General features: G+C 40.3%; 1 protein-coding gene across 1 annotated transcript in view; it reads left to right on the top strand.

Annotated features, from left to right (window-relative positions):
* The window catches only part of DAPK2 (death associated protein kinase 2), a 184,567-nt gene extending 183,144 nt beyond the window's left edge, over positions 1-1,423 (top strand). Inside the window, exon 12 of the mRNA XM_072613525.1 lies at positions 16-1,423. Coding sequence (XP_072469626.1) covers positions 16-96 — 81 coding nt within the window. The 3' untranslated portion in view covers positions 97-1,423. The remainder of the gene's footprint in view (positions 1-15) is intronic.
* The last annotated feature ends 22,076 nt before the right edge of the window (positions 1,424-23,499 follow it).

Genomic DNA, 23,499 nt, shown 5'->3' with positions numbered 1-23,499 from the left:
CTATTCTTTTTTCAGAGAAATTGTGAGAGTGACACAGAGGAAGATATTGCCAAGAGGAAAGTGCTGCACCCCAGGAGGAGAAGCAGCACTTCCTAGTGTAGCCTAGTTCCCCTCCTAGTAGGGAAACCCAGGTTCCACCATCCCAGCGTGGTTTACAATCTGTGGACACTCATAGGCCCCTGACCACAACCAGCACCCTCTGAGCCTTTGAGAGGGATCCTTCAAGGTGCTTAATCTCTTAAGAAGCCTTTGGCAGGAAGAAAGACTTCAGAGGTTCTGGAAGTATCCTCCTGTTGAAGCTCTGAGCCAATCAAGGCCTTTGCTTAAGAGCCCAAAGCTCTTAATTGTAATTAAGAAGGGCTCACACTAGTTTGCCAGCCCTCTGAACCAATGGGTAAGGTCTATGGGCCTCTGTGGGATTTTATTTTTACTTTCTGTTTTTCAAGTTTCAACCTGGTGTTGTTCACATAAAGCACCACAGGTGAAGAGGAGTCTACTGGGCTGCTGAGAGAACTGAGAAGAATTCCTAGGCATCTCTAAGTTCAGTTTGTCATATTTAAAAGTACACACATTCTTCAGTAAAATTGATGGATTCAGAACATTAATGAGAGATGACTGATTTCTATTCGGTTCTGCTGGAGGGAGGAAGGCCGATATCCTGAGTCAAGAGATCTACAGAGAAATAAGGGAAGAAATCCTGCTTATCCACAGAATTTGGACAAGGTTGTGGGGGAAGAGCAGAAACTGAGAAAATTTGCGAGTGGAGGCCTGCTCGAGAAAGGCCTGTAACACAGAAGGAGAGTCCATCCATAAATGGCCATCTTCCTGGACTTTCTTGGTATCAGGTTCATGATACCAGGTATCTTGGTATCAGAGTGAAATGAGTCTTCATTTGGTGACCTGACTTCTCATGGGAGGATAAGACCTTCTGGCCTTCAAGGATCAGGAAAAAGATTTTAAAAAATCTTTTCTTAAATTTGATACATATTATGCTCATGTTCAGCCTGAGGGTGTGAATGATCAATATAGCAAGCCTTCTCCAAACATCCAGCCATTTCTTCCAAGGTTGGATGAGGGACAGAGTGGGCCACACTGAGAGAAGAAAATAAAGGGCAGTGTTAATTTTTTTTTTCACCCTGATGCTTCAGTCCTCATGAGGACGCAGGTAGAGACCTATTGACAACAGTAAAAAAAAAACAGATAGAGATATTTGGACCCTGCCTTCCAACTCAGCTTGACTGGAATCCAGCTAGGAAAACCTATGAAAGTCTAGAACAAGGAACAAGGGAAAGATGTGAAAGGGATAAAGAAAAAGGAATAAAGAAGTAGGAGAGGAAAGGGAATGGAGCTGGGGGAGGAGGAAAGGGAAGTTTTGGAAAGGGAGTGAGGGAACTGAGGAAGAAGAAAGAGAGAGAGAGAGAGAGAGAGAGAGAGAGAGAGAGAGAGAGAGAGAGAGAGAGAGAGAGAAGGAATGAAAGGGAGGAACTGGGAACAGAGAAAGCTCTCCTTTTGTCAGTTGAAGATCTGTGTTCATTAGTATATTTTGATGGGAATTATGGCCTATTACCTTGAATTTCCAATCCTGTCCAAAAAGGCATAGCATTTTGCTGTTAGAAGGGCCTTGAGAAGACCTCTAGTCTAGCTCTTCTCATTTTGCAGACAAGGAACCAAGTCTAGAGAAAAAAGGTAATTTGCCTAAAGTCGCTCAGTCAGTCAACAACCCAGCAGGGCCTAGAATCCAGATTTCCTGGCTCTCCGCCCAGCATTCTCTCTGTTCAACCACACTGCTCTCTTAGGGGATCAGATGGTACCATGTGTTTTTATAATGCTTTGGAAAGCGAAGGCCTAGCAGATCCACTGAAAAATGAATGTCTCCAATTCCTTCACCTCTAATTTAAAAAAAAAACACAACTTTTTTTAAACCTCTCATCTACTCTTTAATGTTTTCTGCTTTAGCACTTCCAGGAGAAAACTATAAAGCTGAACCAGATTATAATCATTTGTATCCTTGTGGGGCCAGTTCCTTCAGAGTAGAGCAAGCTCCTTCTGAGAAGCTAACAGCCAGCTAGTCAGTGAAAGATGAAGAAGCTTAGAACTGGTCCAGTAGGCATTTGTTAAGAGCTCCTTATATGCCAGGAGCTGTTGGAGGTGATGAGGATACATCAAAAGTCTACCCTAGCCCAGAATAGGTAGAAGTTCTGTCCTTATCTTCGTTACGTAGTTTCTTGGGCCTTTCTGCAGTTTTTCAAAAGCCCAAGGATACTTTTCTTTTCCTTTCCATCACCATTATCACCTTACACCCTAAGGAGGGAAGCCAAATGAAGTCTCCTTAGAAAATCCAGGAGCCCAGTTAGTCAATTGCTAGATGTGTTAGAAATTCAGGAAAGCCATTATCAATATCTGAGAATAATTACAGAGGTAAGGTATCCCACTTATCCTAGCCACTCAAGTAAGGGGGTGGAAGAGAACCCTCCTGTCCTGAGGATCCTGGTACAATAGAAAGATCTCTGGAACAAGAAGGCCTGGATTAAAATCCTTCCTGTGCCATGTCCACCAGGGGCAATTTACTTAACTTGCCTGGCCTTCAATTTCCTCCTTTATAAAATGAAAGGTTTAGAAGGTAGCATCAAAAGGTCTCTTCCAGCTCCAAATCTGCGGTCTCCCACTACTGGTGTGTAAAGCTATCTTGGAGATGAGTGGGAACCCAGAAGGGTCCAGAAGAGCTGGGTTGATTCTACTGACATTGAAGTGCTGGGGGATGATTCCTTGGCTTTAAAAGGGGTTTGTTTAAGGGACTTAAAGTTTGCTCTAAGGCAGATAGTTCATTTACAGTATTAAAAAACCCAGCAGCTTAAACCCAAATATTATTTCATAAATCGGTCTTAGAAGCGCCTCTTCTTTTCTGCAGTATTTGCCTCTGTTTTTCCAATGTGCCAAATTATTTTTAGTAGTTCTCTTATGAAAAGTTTAGTGTGTTTTATTTAAATGTGAATTCCACTAAGTATTCCTTACTCTAGATCTTGGAATATACATATATATATATGTTCTCTTTTCCACTCAGATATCTATATGCTGAAATGATATCTTGGAAAATAAATGAAAGACAAATCCCAATGTCCATACCTCAGAAAGCAGACCAGAAAATCTCACCTTAGGGGGAAAATCACCTTTACGTTCTGTAGATTATTTAAAAAAGAAAAAAAGACCTTCAGTCTGGACCCGTGATTTCCCTACTGTTGAAACCTCCATCATCAGTGCAGATGAGAACCTTACAGTTTTGTTGCCTGGGAGGATGGAGAGTTTGTGCCTTGCTTAGGCTACAGGAGCAACACGTACTAGAGGTAGAATTTGAACTCATACCCTGTTGACTCTCAGCCCATTCTCTCCACTATACCATAATTCACATAAGTCAGCTAAAACAGAGAAACCAAGGGAGTTGTGTTGAGATTTTTCTGCAGCAGAACCATCTCACCTCCAGCTTTTGTTCCTGACTTTGTACCGATTGCTGCTGCTGAAGCCCTGAAGACTGAAGCAGTGATGAATTTGTATTTCAAAGGGCAATCTTGGGACTGTAGGAAGTGGCCTCCAACTGATATGCTCCTTAGCCTAAACCTCTGTTTATTTGTGATTGTCTTTTAATTTCCTTCAGGTTTTTTTTTCTGGTCCTTTTTTCATTTCCTCATTTCTGCCTCTGCCCTTTTGAAGTATGTATTTTAGAATTTATTGAACTCCCTAAAAATGTTTCATCCATTTTCTCACCTGCAAAATGAAAGGGATATTTTCTAAAGGATCTGTTTAATTCTAACAGCCTACAAGCCTCTGTATGATATTCCTATTTCCTCATTTTAAAAATAATTGACTTTCATATTTTTAAAGTCTTAAGGGGAACCCACGATCAAAATGGCAAAGTTTCTTTTTTTTGCAATCTGACCTTTGATTAAGTTTTGTGAGTCAATGACTCTTAACAGGAAAAGATTGCCCCCATCTACTATGAAGCAGTACAGTCGTGTGGAAAGACTGATACATTTGGAGTTAAAAGACCTGAGTTCAAATGCTGCCCTTAATAATTTACTTTCTGGGCAACCTTAGGCAAATCAGTTAATTTCCCCTCTGTTGCCTGTGACTAGAATGATATCCAAGGTTCCTTCCAGCCCTAAATCTGTGATTCTAGGATGCCATGACCCCTGTGTTAGAAAAGTAAAATAAAGGTGAACTTTCCCAAGGCAAGGTAGCTTTTGGGCTATTGGACGGTTTCTCAATCAGCAGAGGAAAATATTCCAGAAAAATGTGGTATTTGCTGAGGCTCCCTCTGTGCTTTGTAGAGAAATTTTGAGGGGAAGATCAGCCCTTTAATTACCAGCAGATCTGGCTATAGGGATGTTTCAGAGAACATACAGGAAGTGGTATAGAATATACTATAGTATAGAATATGGTAGCCCCAGTATTAACCATCTGATCGTGAGCGATGCTTCCACAAGGATATCTCTCCAGATCAGTGATAACAGTAATTATCCCTCACATTTGTATCTCATTTGATAATTCTGATAAAACTGTGAGATAAGCGTGAAGCATGTGTTGTCTCATGAACTATCTTCCCAAGCCTCTTCTCCATGGTGACATCACACAGATCCATACAGAAATTATTGTGATGTCTGGAAGTACCATCCTTTCAGAGCCTTTGCCCACCCTAGTGGGGATTTCCCCCACTGTCTGGATGGAGGTTATCTATTTGCCCCATGCCTCAGTGTTTTCTTTAGTATTAAAGATCTCAGGTATTGTACCTAATAGCCTGTTATACTTTTGATTTAATTAGTAAGGTGTTTAGATTTTTTCCCCCATGTTTTGTATGGATAGTACAACCTAGAAATTAAACCAACAACCAAAAACACCAGTGCCAAATCTGTGCCTTGAGTTTGAATCCAGGCTTTGCCAGTTGCTACCTATTTGACTTTGGAGAGGTCACTCCATGGCCTCCAACGTCCCTTCCAGTCCCAGAGCTGTGATCCCAAGGAAGCATCATTTTCCTTAATATTTTTTGTGACAAGGAATCCTCATCTCTGAATAGCAGGCAGAGTTCTTAGCCTGATTCTCTCCTCCCTAACCCCCTACACCCCTGGGAAATGGCAGACACCTACTAGAAAGGAACTGGCCCATTAGCAAGCATTTAGTTGGAGAGAAAGATCAGTGAAATTGTAGCTCTGAGAATCGGGTTCCTGTCGTGGTGATGTTTTTCTTTTCAACCAAGAGCCTTGTCGCCGAATATCTCCAAAACAAGTCAATATTCTCCTTAAAGAAGTATATCTCAGATCTAAAGTTCTAATTCGTTTGGGAGCAGACAAGCAAAAATTCACATTTTCATTATCTGTCTGTGGAGGTATCCTATTCTTTTATTCAACCTTTAAATAAAGTATTTTATTTTTTAAAAATCCTATTAGCAACTTGGGAAGTGGGTCAGTAGCCTTTTAAGAGAAAATAACGGATAAGTAAACTTGGGTCCAAAGAATTTAGGTGGCTTGTTCAAGGTCACGCAGGAAGTCTGTGGCAGAATGGAGGCTGGAACTCCGTCAGGGCTTTATTTCTGATTTACAATCTAATGTCTCAGCTACTGGACCCCTCTCCATAAACTAGCAAAAAAAGACCCTGGTCAAAGTATAGTGTTAAGGTAAATATGATGTATACATATATATATATATATATATATATATATATATATATATATATATATATAAGTTGGGATAATATTCATGTGTTATGGTTTGCATATTAAATAGCCCTCCCCCACTATTTTTATTAAGGGAAATATTCTAATTTTTATTGCCTATCTGAAAAAAATATGTTCAGACAAAAAAATCTATTATCTTTGAGAGTTATAAATAAAATTTTTAAACCCAACACGAAGATCTGCATTTGTTTCTTTATCCTATCCAGTTCTTGGTAGCACATTTTAGAAGGGACACTGGCAAACGAGTACACCTTCTGCGTAGGGTAACAAAGACAGAAAGGTAAAACCACATCGAAAGACCTGAAGATGTTTAAACAGCTTGAGGAAGACAGGACTGGGGGAAAGACATGCTCATGGTCTTCAGATATTTAAAGAACCCTCATGTGAAAGAGAGAGACTTCTTCCGTTCGGGCCCTAAGGACAAAAACTAGGGACAGGGAGTAGACTTGGAAGATTTCAACTTAACATAAGGAAAAAGTTAAGTTACAGATGTTCAAAAGTGTAAAGGGCGTAACTGAGTTCTCCATCCCTGGAATTAAGTAGATGCTGGATTATCGTCTCCAAAACAAGTAAACATGTTAGGATTTCAGTTTCTGACTAATTTGAGAATGGAGAAGAGAACATTCACATTTTCATTGTCTGTCAGAGTTCTGTTCAACATTAAAATAAAGTGGGCAAGTTGAAAAATGGGAACAATTAGACTTATACCATCTATGTCAGTCATTCAGCATTTATTAAGCTCCTACTATATGCAAGACACCCTGTTAGATGCTGACAATACAAAGATAAAAAATCCCTGCCCTTAAGGAGCTTATAGTGTGTTGGAGGAAACAATATATACATATAAGTACACACACACACACACACACACATACACACACTCTACACCCAAGGGAATTTGAGAGTTCAGGAAGCAAAACAACCTCAGAAAGCCCTTAGGAAGAAAGTACTTCATGAATCTTGTAGTACTGGATGCATGAGTTAATATTACTTGGAAACTAATGGCTGTTCATAAGATTATAGATTTAGAGTTGGTTAGGGATCTTAGAGTCCACCTCCCCTCATTTTAAAGATAAGGCAATTGAAGTCTAGAGGGATCAACTGGCTTGCCCAAGGCCTTATAATAGTAACAATAATGGCTAGCATTTATAAAGCACTTTAAGGTGTGTAAAATATTTTACCTATGTTACCTCATTTGATATCCTGCGAGGTTAGTGTCATTATCCTCCCCATTTGGCAGGTGAGGATACTGAGACTAGGAAAATTTAAGTGGCTTGAGGGATTCTAAGATCCCTACCTACATTTGACGTTTCTTGTACCAGGAGTTTGTAATCCAAAGAACAAACACACATGATTGACAGGGAAAGAACACAGAAACAAGGAGGACTTCTGATGATAGCAGGAGAGATGTGCAGACTACAGGGGATGTTACAATGTCCCTGTGTCTTGTTCAATCATTTCTGACTCTTTGGGACCCCTTTTGGAATTTTCTTAGTGAAAATATGGAGTGGTTTACCTTCAACTCATTTTACAGATGAGGAAACTGAGGCAAACAGGGTTAAGTGACTTGCTCAGAGTCACACAGCTAGTAAGTGTCTAAGATAGGATTTGAATTCAAGTTTTCCCATCTCCAACACCTGATTTATTGTGCCACCCAATTGCCTTCTGATGAATAAAATATAAGGAATTCATCATCAGCATACAAAAAAAACCTTCCTGAGACACATATCTGACCATTATTACAGCTGACGTTTATCTAGTACTCGTCGGTTTGCAGCTAGAGGGTACAGTGGATAGAGTGCCAGGCCTGGAGTCAGGAAGACCTGAGTTCAAATCCAGCTTCAGACACTAGCTGTGTGACCCTGGGCAAGTCCCTTAATCCTGTTTGCCTCAGTTTCCTCATCTGTAAAGTGAGCTGAAGAAGGAAATGGCAAACTACTCCAGCAACTTTGCCAAGAAAACCCCAAATGGAGCTGTGAAGTCAGACACACAACTGAACAATAACAACACCTTATGTGTGTTTTTGCCTTTGTTTTCTTAGTTTTCTTTCCCTCGGTCTTTTCTTAGGTTTTTATCTCCCCAAAGAATGTAGAACTGTGCCTTTGTCTCTCCATCTTCTGAGTATGTAACACAGTGCAAGAGGGTACTTAATACACTGTCTTTGTTTTTCAATATAATGAATTCTCAGAAACACTTCATGAAGAAGATGGTTATAAGCAGGTCATACGTAGCCATGGGAACAATTTTATCTTTCAAATAATATTCCCAAATGAAGAGGATTTGACATCAAATAAATCCCAGCCATGGCCAATAAGAAAGATAGAAACAACTGTAAACCTCTATTATAAGTTACTTCATTTTTAATCAATTTCATTTTTTTTCAGTTATCAAGTGTTTATTTTTTTCTCTTTCCCTTTCCATTGGGAAAGAAAAAACCCTTGTGACAAACATGCATAATCAAAGAAAATGGATTCTCACATTAGCCATGTCCAAAAGTATGTCTCAGACTGTACCCTGAATCCATCACATCTCTGGTAGGAGGTGGGTAGCATTCTTCATCATTTGTCTTCAGAATCATGGTGAGTCGTTGTGGTGATCAAGGATATTAAATCTTACAAAGTTATTTGCTTTTACAGTGTTGTTATAGTAACTGTTCTACTTCTGCTCAGTTCATAGAAGTCTTTCCAGCTTTCTCTGAAATCGTCCACTTTATCATTAATCCTTATAGCACAATAGTATTCCATCACATTCATAAACCGTAACTTGGTCTGTCATTCCTGAATGGATAATTTCCAATTCTTAGCCACCACAAAAAGAATTGCTATGAATATTTTTGTACATATGGGTCCTTTTCCTCTTTTGGGGGAGGATACAATCTCATTAGGGCCATCCATTACTTAAGTTGTTTCAGTGGTCCTGTGTGTATGTTCCCTCCAATAATACAGATTACAACCATGCATGCCTGTTTTTTCTGGGTGATTCTTGTTTATTTCCTCCCATAAAGAGGCCATCTTTAAAGCTCTTGATGTTGCACAGATACCAATGGAGAAACCCAATCGTTATCTTATCCCTCACTTTCACCATGTGAGGAACACACATTTAGATACACTTTTTTAAAAAGCGGCAAGGGTTTTTACTTGATTTGCTACCAAAATTTACTTTGTACTTGATTGGAAAGCCATAAAAACAATGTAACAGATATTCTCAACTCTTCAAAAGTAGTTTGAAAGCCAGAGCTATACCTATGGAAGAATCACTGGAACTTTGCCACAGGGGGAGATATCTAGAAGAGAAAACAGCATTTTTCAATGGCATGCTTTCTCCCCAAACCCACATGAGAAGCAGCAGACCCCTTCCTTCCCTGCCCTCAGCATGTTTCCTCTTCCCAATAACTGTACTGTTCCTTCTCCATCCCCTACGACAACAGCATAGAAATCTCCTGATAGTCTGAAATGGGATTTCCCCCCACTCCATTTGTACTCAAAGTGAGCCTCACCCTCTTCCCCCCACCCTAGTCAATGCCCAAGCAGTCAGTAAATTTTGTGATGCCCAGCATTGATCTTCCCAGGTGCAAAAATTGCCCATGAGGGCTCAGTTGAAAATAGCTCTCAATGAATTGCTAAGACAGGCACAAATTCATATCCTGTAATTCTTGGTATTAGAAACATAATGAAATGGAGAGTGTGGGTGTTAATCCAGTGGCCTGGCCAGGTATAAGTAGAGCTCATTCCTTTCCTTCAACTCAGAACCTAAGTACCATGCCAATTATCCTATTACCCTAAAGCATAATCGTTATTCACCTGGATGTTGGCCAAATTCAAATTCAGGTTTCAAAAGGCATGCCCTCTTGGATCTGCTGCCTCCCTGTGATATCCATCTGACATTTGAATGCTACTTTGGAGGAGCCAGAAATGTCTGAACCGTCTCTAGAGAGAAGTCATTGGAACAGCTGGGAATGGATGGGGGGAGGAGGAAGAGGGGAGTATAGGAAGGAGAATCCATTTTCTTTCAAGCCCGAAACCACCAACTAGGGCCTTATCCCTTCCTAGGAGCCTGGTGGTTTCTGTTTGATTTGGGTTTTTTTTCCCTTTTGATCCAAGTAGATTTCTGGAGAAAATACTTTTTGGGTAGCATCTGTTTCCAATCTACTTAGGCCACTCAATTTGGACAGCTTGAAAACTGAGTGGGCATTGGGGAGGCTAGAGGAGAACTGCATGTGCTGAATCATAGGTAATTGAGCTGTGTACCTTTGTTTATGAAGCAAAGTCCTTTCAAACCAAAGTCTGAAGAAGTCTTAGACCAAGAGCTCTTGACTTTTTTGGTATCATGGACCCCTTTGGCAACTAGATGAACCCTATGAATCCTTTCTCAGAATAATATTTTTAAATACATAAAACAAAATACATAGGATTATGAAGGAAAACACTTATGTTGAAATAGAGTTATCAAAATAATTTTTAAACGAAAATCCCAGGCTTCAGAGGACTGGCTGACCCTCCGGATTTGGAAAGTTATGACCTTAGTCGACACTGGTAAACTAAGGAAATAAGGGTACTTGGTGGCCTTGGAATGGCTAAGAAGTCAGCATGCCATCAGACCTTTCCCCAGCTGGCTCTCTGGGCTGATACATTTCTCATTTTCTTCCAATAATCAAGTAAGAAGCTTTCCCACTGACAGCACACATCTTGCTTGATTACAGAGAAAATATGATAGGAATAGATTTCCCGGAAGGAACCAAGCCCTAAATATCTTCAAGGTCACTTTGGTAATCAGGGTTGGCCTTAATAGATGCAACTATGTGTTGTGGTTCCAGAGACCAGGAAGACCTCCCTATGCCCTCAAATTCCTTCTGTGCCAAATGGATAATAGAATGCCTTCTCTTGATGGGAAGGGGAATATCTTGGACTGGCAGAAACTTCTAGGATCTGGGGTTTTTCTGTTCATCTCCTAAGGCAAGGAAATACCACATGGCTTAGGATGAGAACTGCTTGGGGAGGCACCCTGCCCTCTCTCCTTCTGTTATGTTCTTTTCGTAGGGGAGAAGGGGCTCTCCATTTTGTCCTACCCCCATTCCAAACCATGGAATATTTTCTTGCTTCAGGAGATGGTCATAAAAACTCCAAATCCCAGCAGTCTCTACCTTTCCTTTCTGGAGAAAGCATTATATTCATACTTTCTTTTTCTCCTATTAAAAAGCAAAATCCTTGAGTGGTACAGAAGGAGACAGGTTCAGGAATTTAAAAGTCTAATTTCTCATATATACCCTCAATGTGAATGAGTTTACTAAATCCTTTTCTCAGAGCAGCTTTTGAAAGAGGTGAGGAAGGTTGAGTGCACTAAAATACTTGTGGGAGAGGAGTTGGAGGGAAAGAGGGAGGAAAGGGAGAAAGCATATCAAAAGGCTGGGATTATCCTAGGGAATGTATCTTCACTAGAAACTGTCCCATTGTCTCCCTATCATTCCAATAATTTGGTGCCTATCTTGTAGGGATGGTATGAGGAGCAAATGAAATATACATACATATATATGCAAACACACATTATACAGACCCACACAGAGATAGCGATGGAATACTATTGTGCTGTAAGATATGATCAGCAGGATGGTTAGAAAATTCTGGGAAGACATAAGTCTTAACTTATTATTATTAACTGATGCAAAATGAAGTAAGCAGAACCAGAGCACAGTAACAGCAGTGTTGTGAATGACTTGGCTATTCTGATCAATACAGTGATCCAAAACAATTCTGAAAGACTTATGATGAAAAATGCTATTTACCACCAGAGAAAGAACATGACGATTGCTATGTATGGATAAGGTATTGTTTTAGATCCAGGGATTTTGTTGTTCGGTCATTTCTGTCACATCTGAGTCTTTATGTCCTCATTTGGGGTTTTCTTGACAGTATGAATATAATGCTCTCTCCAGAAAGGAAAGGTAGAGACTGCTGGAATTTGGAGTTTTTATGACCATCTCCTGAAGCAAGAAAATATTCCATGGTTTGGAATGGGGGTAGGACAAAATGGAGAGCCCCTTCTCCCCTACGAAAAGAACATAACAGAAGGAGAGAGGGCAGGGTACCTCCCCAAACAGTTCTCATCCTAAACCATGTGGTATTTCCTTGCCTGAGGAGATGAACAGAAAAACCCTAGCTGACTAGTTGAGAGCTAGGACCAGCCCTATTCAAATGAAATCAGTACCCCTAAATGTGGTGTGATTTAAAGGCTTCCAACCCCAATCCCCAACTTGTAGAACCAAAAACATCACTGCCACAGGCCTTTTTGCTAGGGTTCATGACCTTTTCAATATTATTTACTCCCTGTATTTAAGCACTGAATGTAATTATTACCTAGGAAGGGGAACACGGTAAAGATTTACTGGCTATTAATGGCTTAGGTAGTATATTAGCTTAGTTAGTTTATCAGAATAACAAGTTTATCAGAATAGAGAGACAAGGACACAGGACTTGTAGCTTTTAGTCAGTAAAAGGGGACCTGGAAACGTTCAGAACATAAGGGGTTACAGCTCTTTTTTCTCTGCCATCCTCCAAAGGGAGTGGGGAGCCCAGGAAGAATTAGAAAGAAAAAGAATATCAATCAATAAACATTTATTGAGTATGTACTATGTGTCAGTTACTGTGCTAAACATTAGGAATACAAAAAGAGACAAAAGATAGTCCCTGCCCTCAAGGAGCTTTCTTCTAATGGGAAAGACAACATGCAAATAGGTACGAAGCTATATGCAGGATAAACAGAAAATAATTAACAGAATGAAGGCACTAGAATTGAGAAGGGATGGGGAAGACTTGTTAGTTTTTTAATTTTAGTTGGCACTTAAAGACAGTTAGGGAGGTCAGTAGGCAGAGATGAAGAGAGAGAATTTTCTAGTCATGGTGGACAGAAAGAGAAAATGCCTGGAGTCAGGAGATAGAGTGTTTTGTTTGTGGAAAAGCCTCAGGAGGAAGAGTATGTGTCCTAGAGGAATAGAGAAGAAGCCTAGAAAGGTAGGAGGGGGCTAATTTATGAAGAGCTTTGAATATCAAGCAGCTTTTGATGGAGACCATAGGAAGCTCCTGAAGTTTACTGAATAGGGGAGTGATATGGTGGGACCTGAGTTTTAGGAATATCATTTTAGTGGTTGGAGGATGGATTGGAATGGGGGAGAGATGTGCAATAGGCAGACCCAGCAGCAGTCTATTACAGTGGTCCAGTTGTGAGGTGATGAGGGCCTGCACAAGAGGGATGGCAGTGAGAGAAAGGTAAAATCCTCAAAATAACCTGGAAATAAATGAGTGAAACAGAAAGCATTTATCAAGTGCCATACATTGAAATAAACAATGAGGACGCAAATACAAAAGTACAGTACACAAATATATATATATATATATATATATAGAGAGAGAGAGAGAGAGAGAGAGAGAGAGAGAGAGAGTATATATATATATATATATACACATATATCGCATATATATATGTGTGTGTGCGTGCATGTGTGTGTGTATGTGTGTGCGTGCATGTGTGTGTGTGTGTGTGTGTGTGTGTGTGTGTGTGTGTATAGTACATAAGCTTCAAAAAGCTTATATTTTAATAGGGGAAAAGAATATACACAGGAGAAGAGGCTCCTGGAAAGTAGATGTTGGTGTTGTGTTCATCCTTCGTTGCTAAAGAAGACCATGCCATCAGTGAAATGATGACATGACTTGCACTTGACTTTGCTTTGAGTGAGGGAGGGCTGTGCAGGTCACCAGCCTCACTTCTCCTCCAGAGCCATCTGGATCCAGTGACAGATATAAACCTTGTCCCAAAACCTATTGGTATGGGACTCTCTTCCTATTGGTGGAGATAAAAGCCCTGCCCTAGATGGGTGGTAGACAGAGTTGGTGAGAGGCAAGAATTTCAGTTCCTAGGGTGAGTCCTTTTTAGGACTCTCCAGATGAGAGTTCCCTTTGAGTCTCACTTAGAGACTCTTCAATCAAGAGTCACCAGTCAAGCTTTAAGTTTTCTTTGAGTATGGAGTTGACTTTCAGTATCCAAGACAGAATATGGAAGAGGTCAACCCCACTTCAAGTTACTGAAAGAAAATACTCTGGGAAGACATGAGAAGAGTGGGCAGTCTTCATCATGTCCCTGTCTCCAGCTTAATACTCCAGAGATGGAGGAGAGTTTTCCCATTGAGTAGGATCTAGGGCATTATTTTGGTTGAAGAGTTATCTAGTTTTCAATGGGAGGACTCCTTTATTCTTTATTATCTTATATATGTTCTCATATTATACCTTTTCTGATTTCTATTTTGCTACAATCTGGATAAGTGAGTTTCTTTGTTATTCACTAGGTGTGAACTGGTATTAGGTGGCAAAGGGGTCATGCTTTGGATATAGAGCTTGGTCTCCCTCTTCTCCCCTAGAAATCACAAAGTAATAAGAAGTTAGATGGAACCTGCTCATATCCCCCAGACAAACAATATTTAAGGGAGCAGATAGATATACTTCTAGCCTGGTACCCACTCTGTCTGAGGAAAACAGAGTGGCCTCTGGCCCCAACTTCCTGCTTCCCCTCCTGGTAGGGATGAAAGTCTCCCTGGGAGAAGGGTGGAGAAAGAAGGAGCAAGAGATATTTATTCCACCTCCCTTGGAGCTACACACAAGGACAGTGTCCTCATCTCAGGTGGGGACTCACTTTACCTGTGGGGACTCATATTTTTTTCACTACACAGTGAATTGGGGCCATCAGAGGGTAAACTGACACACCCATTCCAGGAGCAACAGCAGAGTTGATTTGATCATGATTGCGGAACTGAAAGGGAAGAGAGGGTACTCCTGCAGGTTGGCAATCTGGGGCTGTTGAAAGTATGCTTGGTATAAGAGGTGATGAGCAGGCAAACTTCAAAAAAACCTGGAAAGACTTTTAAGAACACATGCTGAGTGAAGTGAGTAGAGCCAGAACACTGTACACAGTAACAGCCATAATGTGGATGACTGATTTTGATTTTGACAGACTTAGCTCTTCTCAGCAATGCAAGGACCTAAAGCAATTCCAAAGGACTCATGATGGAAAATGCCATCCACATCCAGAGCAAGAACTGTGGAGTCTGAATGCAGAGTTAAGCTGACCATCTTCTTTTTTTTCTTTCTCATGCTTTCTCCCATTTGTTATAATTCTTCCATGCAACATAACTAATGTGAAAGTGCGTTTAATAGGAATATATGTGTAGAGCCTAACAAAAAAAAGAAAAGAAAAGATGCTTGGAAGAATGGACACTGGGCATGGCTGGGTCCTGAGTGGGCAGGAAATAATGAGTCAGGTGAGGTAGTCACCAGTCAGGACACTGGGGCTCCAAGGCAGAAGTTCCAGGGATGAGAAGTTAAAACATCCAGGACATATTGTCTGACCCAGCTGGCAAGGCCAATTGTGAAGACACATCAATGAGATGCTACAAAATACAGTTGAATTGGCAGTTCTATGCGCTGGCCAGTCAGACTCATTTTGGTACTGGCTATCTGGTGCTGGAGACAGATGCAAAAGGAAATCACAGAGGGGCCAAAGCCCAGTTTGTCTTGCTCACCATTTTGTAGAGGGCTGGGCTTATAGTTCTTGCAACTTTTAACATGAAAGTTGAGGCCAACTGGATGGTCAGTTTGTCCCCATATGCATGCAGTGGAGCTGTTATGAAGTCAACCCCTCCGTGGCAGAATCAAAGGGTACTCCCCTTTCTCCTTCTATCTCACTACCTAGCTTGGGTTTCTCCAAGCATCCTAGGAGTTGGGGTCCTGTGAGTGCCTGTCCAATGCAGGATCAGTCTTCAGTTTACCTGACTCTCCAAAAATAAAGACCTTAAAATAATGAGAGGCAGAAGGAACTTGGGACACTGCAAGGTCTTCACCTTGTCCATGGGTCTGCTATTTCTAAAGCTCAGTTGCATGAAATATAATAAGACTGATGCCTGAAAAATAGTGCTGATGCTGCAAGGGGGCTGAAAATAAATCTCAGACCTGGCCCTAACCCAGGCCCATGAGAAGCCTCTAGTGACACTGTCTCAGGATTAAAAAGGGAGGAAACATGAATGTGAATTGGATCTGTGCCCTTGCCTCCCATGAGCCCAGCCTCAAGAAGAGCTTAGCTGTCCTTCTGAGCAGGGCCTATGGATCATTGATTGCAGGACAATCAGGAAGCTTCCTGCCCCATGTCAAATGGGTCCCCTACCTAACTTGGGGTGTTTGATATTCCTTTAATTTCTCACTTAGAAAGAAGGTTTAAAATTCATTCAAACAGCCCACTGATCTATTTGTCTACACTGAAATGTAGATGACTAATACTGGATTCTTTATTGGGAGCTAGTTTTAAAAGGGAAAAAAAGCTTTAGTCACCAGAAAAGGATGGAAAGGCATGGGGGAGGCAGGAAAGGAAAAGAGGAGAGGAAAAGTCTGTGTCTACCTACATTAGAGTTGTACTCCCTCCCCAAAAGCAAGATGATGCCAAGGAAGGAAAGGATGGGAAAGTAGTAAGTTTATTTCTGATAGACCTTCATGACAAAGTCTGCAAGGATGGGTTGAGAAAAATTGCCTCCATAATGTGATGTGGTGGGACAGGAAAACCCTGTCCTACTGTCCATTTCTTCCTCCTCTACCAGGTGGTTCATACCTGAAAATGTACTGCCAAAGTCTGAACCTTTTAGTTTAAGACTTTGATCCCCAGGGGGTGGAGTCAAGATGGTGGAGCAGAAGGACAGACCTGCTCTAGCTCTACCCCCATAACCCATAAAATACCTGTAAAAAATGACAAAACAAATTCTAGAGCAGCAGAAGCCACAAAACAGCAGAGTGAAAGAGATTTACAGCCCAAGACAGCCTGGAATGCCAACAGGAAAGGTCTATTTCACTGGGCTCAGAGCAGAGTGCAGCCCAGATTGGGCTGCAAGGCATGGACAGGACTGGAGCAGGCTTCAGGGTGCAGAATCACAGGTAGCAGCTGTGGTTCCCAGATTTCTCAGCCCACAGTTGAAGTGCCAAAGACCACTTCAAAGGTCAGTAAGAAAGCTCTTTCACCTGGGTGAGAAGGGAACAGAGTCTGGACCCAGCCCCAGCTCCAGGGCAGCTGCAGCCATTGCGGCAGCAGTATGCACTTTTGGAGCCCTCAGCCTAAAGACCCTGGAGGAATTGAGCCACTGATCTGGGTCTCAGTTCTGAGTGGCAGTTCTGGGGTAAGGAGGAGCACTGGCGTGGTGGAGCTGGTGGAGGTTCTGAAAAGGGAATCCTTCTCACAGATCAGAGCACAGACCAGGAGAGGAGCAAACTCCTTTCCCTTGATCGTGCCACTCTGGAGGAACTGTGAACTTACAGGTCACTAGAATATACCCTCCACTTGACAAAGGACTCAAAAGTCAAATAACTGGCTGGGAAAATGCCCGAAAAGGGGAAAAAATAAGATTATAGAACGTTATTTTCTTGGTGAACAGGTATTTTCTTCTATCCTTTCGATATGGAGAAGAACAAAGCATATCACCAGAGGAAGACATAAGTCAAAGCTTCTACATCCAAAACCTCCAAAAAAAAATATACAATGGTCTAAGGCCATGGAAGAGCTCAAAAAAGATTTTGAAAATCAAGTAAGAGAGGTGGAGGAAAAATTGGGAAGAGAAAAGAGAGCAATGCAAGAAAATCATGAAAAGTGAGTCAACAGCTTGCTAAAGGAGACCCAAAAAAATGCTGAAGAAAATAACACCTTTAAAAATAGACTAACCCAAATGGCAAAAGAGGTCCAAAAAGCCAATGAGGAGAAGAATTCTTTAAAAAGCAGAATGGGCCAAATGGAAAAGGAGTTCAAAAGCTCACTAAACAAAATAGTTCTTTAAAAATCAGAATGGAGCAGATAGAAGCTAATGACTTTATGAGAAACCAAGAAATTATAAAACAAAACCGAAAGAATGAAAAAAATAGAAGACAGTGTGAAATATCTCATTAAAAGAACAACTGACCTGGAAAATAGATCCAGGAGAGATAATTTTAAAATTATTGGTCTACCTGAAAACCATGATCAAAAAAAGAGCCTAGACATCATCTTCCAAGAAATTATCAAAGAAGACTGCCCTGATATTCTAGACCCAGAGGGTAAAATAGAAATGGAAAGAATTCACCAATCACCTCCTGAAAGAGATGCCAAAAGGAAAACTCCTAGGAATATTGTAGCCAAATTCCCAGGTAAAGGAGAAAATATTACAAGCAGCCAGAAAGAAACAATTCAAGTATTGTGGAAATACAATCAGGATAACACAGGATTTAGCAGCTTCTGCACTAGGGGATTGAAAGGCTTGGAATATAATGTTCCAGGGGTCAAAGGAGATAGGATTAAAACTAAGTATCACCTACCCAGCAAAATTGAGTATAATACTTCAGGTGAACAAATGATATTTTAATGAAATAGAAGACTTCCAAGCATTCTTGTTGAAAAGATCAGAGCTGAATAGAAAATTTGACTTTCAAATACAAGAATCAAGAGAAACATGAAAAGGTAAACAGGAAAGATAAGCCTTAAGGAAGTAATTAAAATTGAACTGTTTACATTCCTACATGGAAAGATGTTATTTGTAGCTCATGAGACCTTTTTCAGTATTAGGGTAGTTAGAGGGAATATATATATGTGTGTGTGTGTGTGTGTGTGTGTGTGTGTGTGTGTGTGTGTGTAGGTGGGTTTGGGTATGTATGTATGTGTATATTATATATGTGTAGGTATGTATATGTACATGGGTATATGGGTACAGAGACAGAGGACACAGGGAGAGCTGTATATGAAGAGAGAATACCTAAAAAAAATAAAATTTACTGTTGAATGGAATGTACTAGAAGTAAGAGAAAGGGAGAGGTAGAATGTAGCAAATCACCTCTCATAAAAGAGGGAAGAAAGTTTTTACAATGGAGGGGAAAAGGGGGGAGATGAAAGGAAATAATTGAGCCTTACTCTCATGGAATTTGGCTTAAGGAGGGAATAACCCATACTCAATTGGATATGGAAATCTATTTTACCCTGCAGAAAGGCAGGGGGAAGGGAATAGGAGAGGGAAGATATTAGAATGGACAGCAAATTGGGGAAAGGTATAAACAGAAGCAAACACTATTGTGAGAGGACAGGTCAAGGGAGAGAGTGGAATAAATGAAGGGCAGGACAAGACAGAGGGAAATGTGGTTAGTCTTTTACAACATAACTATTGTGGCAGTGCTTTGCATTGTTTCTTATATATGACCTATAATGAATTGCTTGTTTTCTCAGTGAGGGTAAGTGAGGAGGGAGGGAAAGAACAGGAAACTCAAAGCTTTGAGAATGAATGTTAAAAATTGTTTTAGCATGCAACTGGAAATTAAGCTATATAGGTAATGGAGTACAGAAATCTATTTTGCCCTACAGGAAAATAGAGAGGAATGGGGATGGAAGAAAGGTAGGTAATAGAAGGGAGGACAGAGTAGAAGAAGGAGTGGATGGGGTGCATGCTGTCCTGGGGTGGGGGTGGGGAGAGATGGGGAGAAAATTTTGAATTCAAATTATTGTGGAAGTGAATGTTAAGAACTAAAAATAAATAAATTATATATTAAAGAAAAAGACTGATCCCCATTAAAGTGAAAATCCCTCTAGGAGGAGATCACATTTCAAGTGTTTGGAAGTCAATCATACCTTGGATGAAAGATGCAGGACATGTTTTGATAGGAGACTGAAAGAGAGCTTGGATCACTGGAGATTAGTGGAGAGGGGACTTGGTACCATAGGAGTGGTCATGGACAAGTAGGCAACGGAGACTGAAATAACCCTAGGATATAGCAAATGGGATGATATTTGCTAGATCTCCATGAAGGGCCAAGGCAAGTGTGTCCTACAAAGGAGTCATGGAGACTGGAGTTTGAATTTTGCTTCACATAGTTACTAGTTGTGTCACCCCAAGCAAATCTCCTTACCTCTGTTTGCCTCAGTTTCCTCATCTATAAAACAGAGATAATAATAACACCTATCTCCCAATGTTGTGAGGATCAAATGAGATATAGTTATCCCTTCCACATCACAGGTTTCCCCATCAAAATTTCAATATATCACAGTTCAAAATAGAAATTTAATGGGAATTTGTGGGGAGTTTTGTAGAAGCCATAGATGACATGCAAAGGTCAGCAGACAACATAGAAAAAAAATTAGAAACTCAGAAATGCATTAAAGTATGTGTAGTATTGTATAATACAGCCTATGACCAAATACTTTTTATAGCACCTACTGTGTGTCAAATTTTGCAATAAAGTACTATTAACACCTTATAAAAGAAAAAGAAAAAAATCAGACTTCTTCTCTGATATGATAAGAGGGTCAAAAAATTTTACACAGATTTTCCCCATTGCAGTAATGTTGCACTCCTAATGCCCATGATGTGGAAGTGATAACTGTAATATGTGAAAAAGTTTTGCAAATCTTAAAGCATGATGACGATGTTTTTTCTAGAATAAGGTAGCCTGAATGGTAGTTCAGTAAAAGGGCAGGAAAGATGTGTTAGTATCAAGAATAAAATTTGAACTCAAGTTTTCCTGTGGGATCTTTTATCCTCTCTGGACCTCAGTTTCATCTGTAAAATGAGAGGACTGGACCAGATGGTCTCTAAAGTCCCTTCTAACTATAAAACCATGGACTCCAAGTCAAGCATCGTATCAGAGTGCCACCTCATTGTTTTACCAGTCAGGGAAATAAAGTTCATTACTGAAGTTAGAAGAGAGTAAGGTATTTTTATAAACTCTGTATAGAATTTCCTCAACTCCAAATCTGTTAGGACTCAGGTATTCTTCAGGTTTTTAGGCAATTGCCTATAAAACATCAGGAAACTAAAGCCCACTAATTACAGGCATCATCTTGCTAGGAGAGATGGAGTGGGTATCTAATGATTATTAGACATGAAGTAAAGGGGGAATTCTTAGCTCAGAAATGAACTGAATAGTTGAGACCTGTCAAGCACAGCTTAACATTTTCTGTTTCACTTATTTGATCACCAGAAATTATCTGGAGGTTGGAATCCTACCCTTATCTAATCAAGTATAATTTTGAAATGGACTCAATTCTAGAGAGTACTTACAAAATTCACATTGGGAGTTCTACCACTCTCAGCTCTACATTGCACAGGAAATTCCAGATTGAATTAAAAATACTGGGCTCTGTCATTCGCTGATCCCACCCACAGAAGGTCCTTTTCACTTCAGTTATGGCCAAGGGAAAACTGTGAAGGGGACAGCTCTTGTGTTTGCATACTTCTACAGTACCAAACACTGTCTCAGAGCCTTCACACTGCTCTTCCTAAACCCCAAGTACCCTGAGTTTCTGGACCTTTCCCAGTCTCCCACACTCAAATACAAACTTCCTTGTCCTATTTTCTGTTCCCTTAGGATCCTTCTCTCTGCTGGGTGATACCTAGTACATTTGATAAATCAATCCAGTACGGGTAGGAGCTAATAGGTTAAGGTGCTGCTCCTCCTAGGAAACACATGTTCATGGTAACAAGAACTCATCATTCCAGGATGACACATCTGTATCTCGGAGATGTGTCCAGCCCCCTCATTTCCCCTTCTGGAGAGTGATGCCATTTTTTAAATGGGACTCTGCTTCTAACCAGTCTTCCTGCCTCTGCTCTTTCCCAGCTCTAATCCCTTGCACAGGGCTGTCAGACTAATTTTCTTTTTTTAGGTAGGGGAGTGAATAGTGCCGGGCAATGTGCTAAGTTCTTCACAAATGTTACCTTGTTTGATCCTCACTACAAACCTTCAAGATAGGAGCCATTATATCCCCATTTTTGTGGTTGTTCAGTCCTTTTCAGTTGTGTTTAACTCTTTGTGATCCCATTTGGGGTTTTCTTGGCAGAGGAACTGGAAGAGGTTTACCATTTCCTTCTCCACCTCATTTTACAGATGAGGAAACTGAGGCAAACAGGGTAAAATGACTTGCTCAGGATCACACATAGCATCTGAGGCCAAATTTGAACTCAGGTCTTCCTGACTCCAGGCTCAACACTTTATCTACTATACTACCTAGCCACCTCTTTTTATTTTCATTTTTTCTTTATTCTGACTTTAATCACCAAATAAAATGAATGTTTTCATAAATTCATTAGAACAAAAAAAGATTGTACATAAAACTCTATTTTGTACAATTTGCTTTTCTTTTTAAGTGTAATATGTAATAAATTATATGTATAATTACTTCATATGTATAATACAAAATATAATTAATATAGTATTATAATATATGTTCAAAATGCAATTTTCAAATCTGTGCTGTGCCTAATTAATTTTCCTTATGCACAAGCATGACTTTATTGCTGTTTTTGCCCTTTATTTGAAAAGGACCAATGGAGTGATGTCTTGACTCAATAACGAATTAGATTTAAGTGAGGCAGAGTTGCACAAAGTCATTAGCCTCACTCTCTCTTCCAGAGTCATCAAAGACCAGAGCCTCCCAAATAAAGTTCAAATCCATTAATACGGTATTCAAGGACCTCCATAATCTGATGTTGCTTTACTTTTCCAACCTTATCTCATACAACTGCCCTCTGTGCTCTCTATGCTCTAACTAAACTATTTATTGTATAGTCCTGTACACAAATTGTACTTTCCCACCACTGTACTTTTGTTCATGCTGTTCTCTGCACCCTGAATTCTCCCTCACCCAATCCTACCTGTTACAATCCTATCTACCCCTTAAGTCCCAATAATAGCTTTAAGTCCTACAGGAAGCCTTCCCACATTTCTCTACCAGTTAATAATCCTTTGCCTCAGACTTCAATAGCGTTTCACTAGTATTTCTTATGCATTTTTGACATGGAAATGATTTTATTAAGAAAGATGTTAAAATGTGTGCATACCAATTGAAGTACAAAGTACTTTTAACTTCAGCAATTACACTAATATGCATTCTTAATATTTAGTATTATAATTATTAAAGTCTGTGTTGTATCATGCTATGAGACGGGGAGCTTTGAGAGGGCAGATATTAAGAAATAAGGCATACAGGAGAAAGAACAGACCTGACCCTGTACCAGAGATGAATTTCTTTTGCTTATGAGCCAGAGAAAACAAAGTATTTTGGTGAGGTCAGCACTATGATCTACGCTGTTGTAACAACTGCCAAGCTGGCTCATCCTTTGTATTAGGTAGTTTCAATGCTGACCCACAAGCACTTTTCTCTAGGGACAAAGTCAGGAATAAACTCAGCTGACACAATTCAGATAGGCAATGACTTCCTAGATATGACCATGATTATTATCACCACTTACCTCCCTAATTCTGGTGCAATCTGTGTTTAGGTTTTACAACAGCAAGAACCACACCTTTGATCCAAAACAGATAGCCTTAAACAGTCCCACACACCAAAGTGATAGCGCAAGGGCAGGAGGTCCAGGAACAAACCCCTTAGTGCCAGGGCAGCATGGCAAGTCTCCACTTCAACTGATCTCTCTCCAGTGAACATTCCACTGAGTCTTCTCGTTGTATTCTAGCACCAAGTACATACCAGCTTGCACCAAAATATACCAGAAGTCTTTCCATTACTTGACTCCTTTTGCCACCAATGCCTAGCACATAGTAGGTGCTTAATTAATATTTTTTTTAATTGAATGTAAAGGTAGAGGTGACAAAGGCAAGATGAGATGGGCAACTGCAACAAATCTAGTTTTACTGTAATACAGAGTTAATAAAGGGGAGTAGTGCCAACATGGCCAGCCCATGGTTGGTTGGTTGTTGTCCTTCATCTTCAAAGAGGACCAAAATGACATC

The sequence above is a fragment of the Notamacropus eugenii genome, chromosome 1, assembly GCF_028372415.1.
Source record: "Notamacropus eugenii isolate mMacEug1 chromosome 1, mMacEug1.pri_v2, whole genome shotgun sequence".
Classification (NCBI taxonomy): domain Eukaryota; kingdom Metazoa; phylum Chordata; class Mammalia; order Diprotodontia; family Macropodidae; genus Notamacropus; species Notamacropus eugenii.
This window is presented reverse-complemented; position numbering and strand designations above follow the sequence as displayed.